The 4,436-nt window shown below is 57.8% G+C and overlaps 1 protein-coding gene across 2 annotated transcripts in view; it reads right to left on the reverse strand.

Moving 5' to 3' along the window:
* WFDC1 (WAP four-disulfide core domain 1) overlaps positions 1 to 4,053 on the reverse strand; it is a 19,462-nt gene extending 15,409 nt beyond the window's left edge. For both annotated transcript variants that reach the window (XM_012730443.1, XM_012730442.1), the window contains exon 1: positions 3,807 to 4,053. In XM_012730443.1, coding sequence (XP_012585897.1) covers positions 3,807 to 3,950 — 144 coding nt within the window. In that variant the 5' untranslated portion in view covers positions 3,951 to 4,053. The remainder of the gene's footprint in view (positions 1 to 3,806) is intronic.
* Between the last annotated feature and the right edge of the window lie 383 nt (positions 4,054 to 4,436).

Below are 4,436 nucleotides of genomic sequence, written 5' to 3' on the forward strand. Positions count from 1 at the left end.
CCCCGGTCTCGCTGCAACTCCCGGATGGTGAGCACATGGGGATGTGGCCCGCACTCCTCTGCTCGTTTCTAGCCGTCACTGCAGGGCTACAACCGCAGACGAGAAGGCAGGTGCCACGGCAGAGAGCTTTGTGCCCAGGTGACCCCACGCTAGTGCTTCACTTTCCCTTCCTTCCATCCACCGTCTGGGGTGTGGCCAAGCCTGGGGGTGGCTTCACATGAGCAGACCGTGTCCCCTCTCCCAGCCCTAGATAGCACCACCAGGGCCCAGAGAGTATCCCCTCCCCCACTACAGGAGATGCATCCTGGTGGCTCTTATAATGGGCCCCAGGGGGGTAATATCTCACAAGGTCCAAGGAGTAGGGGACGCCCACTCAGGAGTGCTGAGCACAGAAGGGCATGAGGCAGAGCTCTGGGCCACACACTCCCCCCACTCAGGTCTTAGCGGTGCAAGAGGTGCCTTGGAAGGTGACTGTGCTCCAGGTTGTGAAGGAATGGAGAACCCGGATGGGGAGACTGAGGGCAGGCAGTGAGGTGAGGGGCTCAGGATGGCTTCTGCAACGGCCTGTGCCCAGCAACAGAAGATGGGGGAACTGTCTGCAGAGGGCACCCGCCTGGCAGGATGTAGTGCAAGAAGGCACTGTCCCCCACCGCTGCAGCCTCTGGCTGGGCAGGCACTCTGGGCAGGGGCAAATTGCACGACCAATCCCAGCTGCCCCACGGGAGATGAGGCACAAAGCAGGCCCAGAACCACAGCGACACACAGGCACCTTCGAAGTCCCGGTCCTGGTGCGCAGCAATGCTCAGTAAGGTGGAGTCAAGGCCGCCAGCTCTGCAGACTGGCTGCACCCCCCAGAAAGCCTACAAGCTATCCGCAGACAGTGCTGGTCCTGTCCAGCCTCACAAATACTTGGCTCTGGTTTTTGTTTTGTCTTGAATGCACACATGTAGCACGGTGGCTGTGTACTAGGCGCAGCTGGGGATCTCCTCAAGGGACTGCAAAGCAGACACTGCTGATTCCCAGGCTCTGGATGAGGAAACTGGGGATCCGAGAGGTGAACCTTCCCCTACAAGCCTCCCAGTGGGCTTCAGGGGACTATACGGCCATGTGTGTCTGTGTCTCTGAGTCCGCGGGCAGTTCAATGTCCGCAGTTAGGAAACTACCCCCGTTCCACTCCAACTCCAAAGTCCCAGGTCCTATGTCCCCCACCCTGGCAAAGCTTCCCTGACCCCGGGACAGCACTGCACATGTGCTTCTGGGCTTCCATTGCATTTGCCTCAACTCACCCACAGGGACATACGGGGTGCCCACTGCTGGCAGGCACTCACCCTGCATGGGCCCCAGCAGTCTCCAGTAGTCACTCACTGCACTCTGCTATTTCCACAACAGAATCAGAGACACGGGCTCGAAAACAGAACAGTAAGATACAGCAAGACACTTCTAATTTTTAAATATAGATTCTTGAGTTCTAAGTTAGTATGATTTAATTTTTAATAAGGGTGGGCTTAACTCTGCAAGGTGGTAGGGGTAGCTGCTGTATCCTCGCCCTCACCCCAGCTCCTGGGTCCAGGCTGAAAGGTATGTTGGGAGCCACATGGGAAGGTCTTGCCTCTGAGTGTGTGGGGGCTATTCCCTGTGACTCCGTCATTCCCTGCTGGGCATCTGCGTGGAACTGGATCACAGCCACGAGGGCACTGGAGGTCATCTGCTCTCAGCCTCACGGTTCGCTCACCGCCTGAGGTCCAGAGAGCGGCAAGGACACACAGCTGACTGCAGGAGAGCGGCCTTGTGTTCCTTGGCCCGGAGCCCTGCCCAGCCTCCCTGCCCCTGTCTTGCCAAGGCTCATTCTGGCACAAGCCTCTCCTGACACTGGGTGCTGGGGAGGACGGGAGGTCACTGACAGCTGGAGACTGCAGCAAGGGGCCAGAGCACCTGCATTCTGACGAGGTGTCCAGAAGTAACCCAGTTTCTGCACTTGCCCCAGGCTGTGTTTTTAAAGATCCCCCCACCCACATACAACCCCCCCCCCAGTTTCCCCATTTCTCCAAATAAGGAAGTCACAGCATGCTTTTCTAGGACACTTAGGGGTCAGAGGGAGACAAGACTAGATGCTGTACTGGAAATCTCTCTGGGGTCCTATCACCCAAGAACTGAAAGAACTGCGGGGCTGGCGCAGAGCCTGGAGAAGCCACACAGATGGGTCTCCCCCCTTCTGGCACACACCAGCCCCTCCTAGTTTCTGGCTCACACCACTCCCACAGGCACGGTTTTTGCCTTGGGGCCTCAGGACCTATCAAGTCTTCTTTTAAGAATGTCTTCCCTAATTCTTAACTGCTGTTCAATTAATGCTCTAGCAAGCATCCTCACCTCTTCCAGGAAGCCTTCTATGACTACACTGTCCTATGAGCTCTCCCTCCTCCAAACACTTAAAACCATCATTTCACTAGATTGTTCTTTTCTAGTCCCACCTGGCCTCCTGTCTCTTCATGTGAGTCTTACTCCAGGATGTGAGCCTGGGAGGCTCATATTAGCCTCAATACAGTTTCACACAGCCCCCTGAGTAGGGTGTGAGTGAGGGTGTCAGTAAACATTCTCTTCTCCCCTTTCCATCTGGAAAACTCTTATTCATCCTTCAAAGCCCCAGGGTGAATATCTAAAGCCCTGGACACCCCTCTCTGACTCTCCTGGGCAGAGCTGGCTCCATTCTGCTGGCTCCCAAGCACTTGCCTATAGTCTGCCCTTAAGATTGTATCAGACACAGATTAATGGCAGGGGCCAGGAGCACTGTGCTGAACGCCACCAAGTCAGACCCCACCCTGAGGAACCGACATTCCACCCGGGGAGGCACGCACCAACCAAGCTCACAGTGATTGAATTAAAAGTCACCAAGATGCACTGAACCGTCTGCACTATGTGCTTTCTGCCTCTGGAGTCCCTTTACTAACCCTCTCAGCCTGCGGTGGCAGGGGGAGACCTTCCCCATCCCACCTCCTCACCAGCCCCATCCTGCTTGACTTCTCTGCTTGGCTCTTATCGCCAAACACACTGTTTCCCATTTACTTCTCTCGGCCACCCCCAGCTCGCAGGAGTAACGTGAGCTCCCCAAGAGGCATCTGATGTCTGTATCCCCACAGCCCAGGATGGTGCTTGGCAGTGACCAGCAAACGCCTTTGCTGAAAGACTCATCCCTCTGTCTTTTTTTGGATGTGATCACTGGTGCTCAGAGATGTCCAGCAACTTGCCTGGAGTCACACAGCCGAGGAGCAGGAGGGTCGGGATTCAAATCGAGACGCCTGGCCCCAGGTGCACGCTCCTCACCACGGGCTGGGTGATACTGCCCATAGCTTTGTGCTGCACTTGTCCCCCAGTGGCCTCTCCCGCACGACCATGCCACCCTCAGGGGGAGGAGCTGTGCCTCTATCTTGCACCCACAGCATCTGGCCCAGAGAGTTTTCTGCTGAATATTTACTGAACAAATAGCTCCATGAGTGCCTGACTACATTTCATAAATATTTGGCTACTGATAGTAGAAACAGACACTCAGTGGTCAGTCTGCTGACTCCACCTGTGGTCTGGTCTGGTGATGCCAGAGGTACCAGCCACCCTGAACGGTTGGCCCCTGGTGCCTCTTCACTCACAGGCAAGGCACCATGAGACCCCTCTGTGCCCACCCAGCCACCCACCCACCCAACAGTGACTCTCAATAAAGAAATCCACCTGCCCTGCGTGCAGGCGGTACTCACAGAACTGCACAGCGCCCGGGCCCCACTGCCTGTCTCTCCCCAGCTCCCCATCCAGGCACTTACACGGGACTTCTGAGCCGGCCTCGAGAGCAGTGCCCGCTTCCAAACATTCCTGGCAGAACTGGCCTCGAGGAGAAGCAGCAGGAAGTACAGCGCCCAGGTGGCCTTCTTCCGGCCCCTGCCCCTCCCACGGCTGGTAAGAGGCATTTCCTGCCAGCTACCCAGAGATGAGGTGCTGAGTGGGGAGCAGGCGTGTGCACGGCTGGCTGGACCGTCTCAGCTCCACTCAGCCGGGCCCCTGGGATCATGTGTCAGCGCCCAGCACATGCCCCCACCCTGCCCCCACCCCGAGAGCGGCCGGCCCCCTGGTTTCTTGCTGGCCCTACGACATCTGGCCCCAGACACTCCAACGGAGCAGTCAGCAGCCCAGGCGGCTCAGAGGGGGGCGGTGGCAGGAGGAGGGGGCACGGGCTGGCTTGGAGACGTGGCGGGAGTGGCTCTCACTCGGGGATAATGAGTGCTTCCTTGCAGGCTGGGGCGTCTCCTCCCGAGGTATGCTGCCCGCCAGGGAAGGGGGAAAGGCCCCAGAGGATGGGCGGCGGCCGCTACCTCCTCCAAGTTTGGAATTGGGCTGGCCAGCGTTGCCTTCTGCCCATACAAGCTTCCCGGGGAGACGCTGCTGAATGGGCCCAG

This window comes from Condylura cristata, unplaced genomic scaffold, assembly GCF_000260355.1.
Source record: "Condylura cristata isolate star-nosed mole 26May11 unplaced genomic scaffold, ConCri1.0 scaffold00028, whole genome shotgun sequence".
Taxonomy (NCBI): Eukaryota; Metazoa; Chordata; class Mammalia; order Eulipotyphla; family Talpidae; genus Condylura; species Condylura cristata.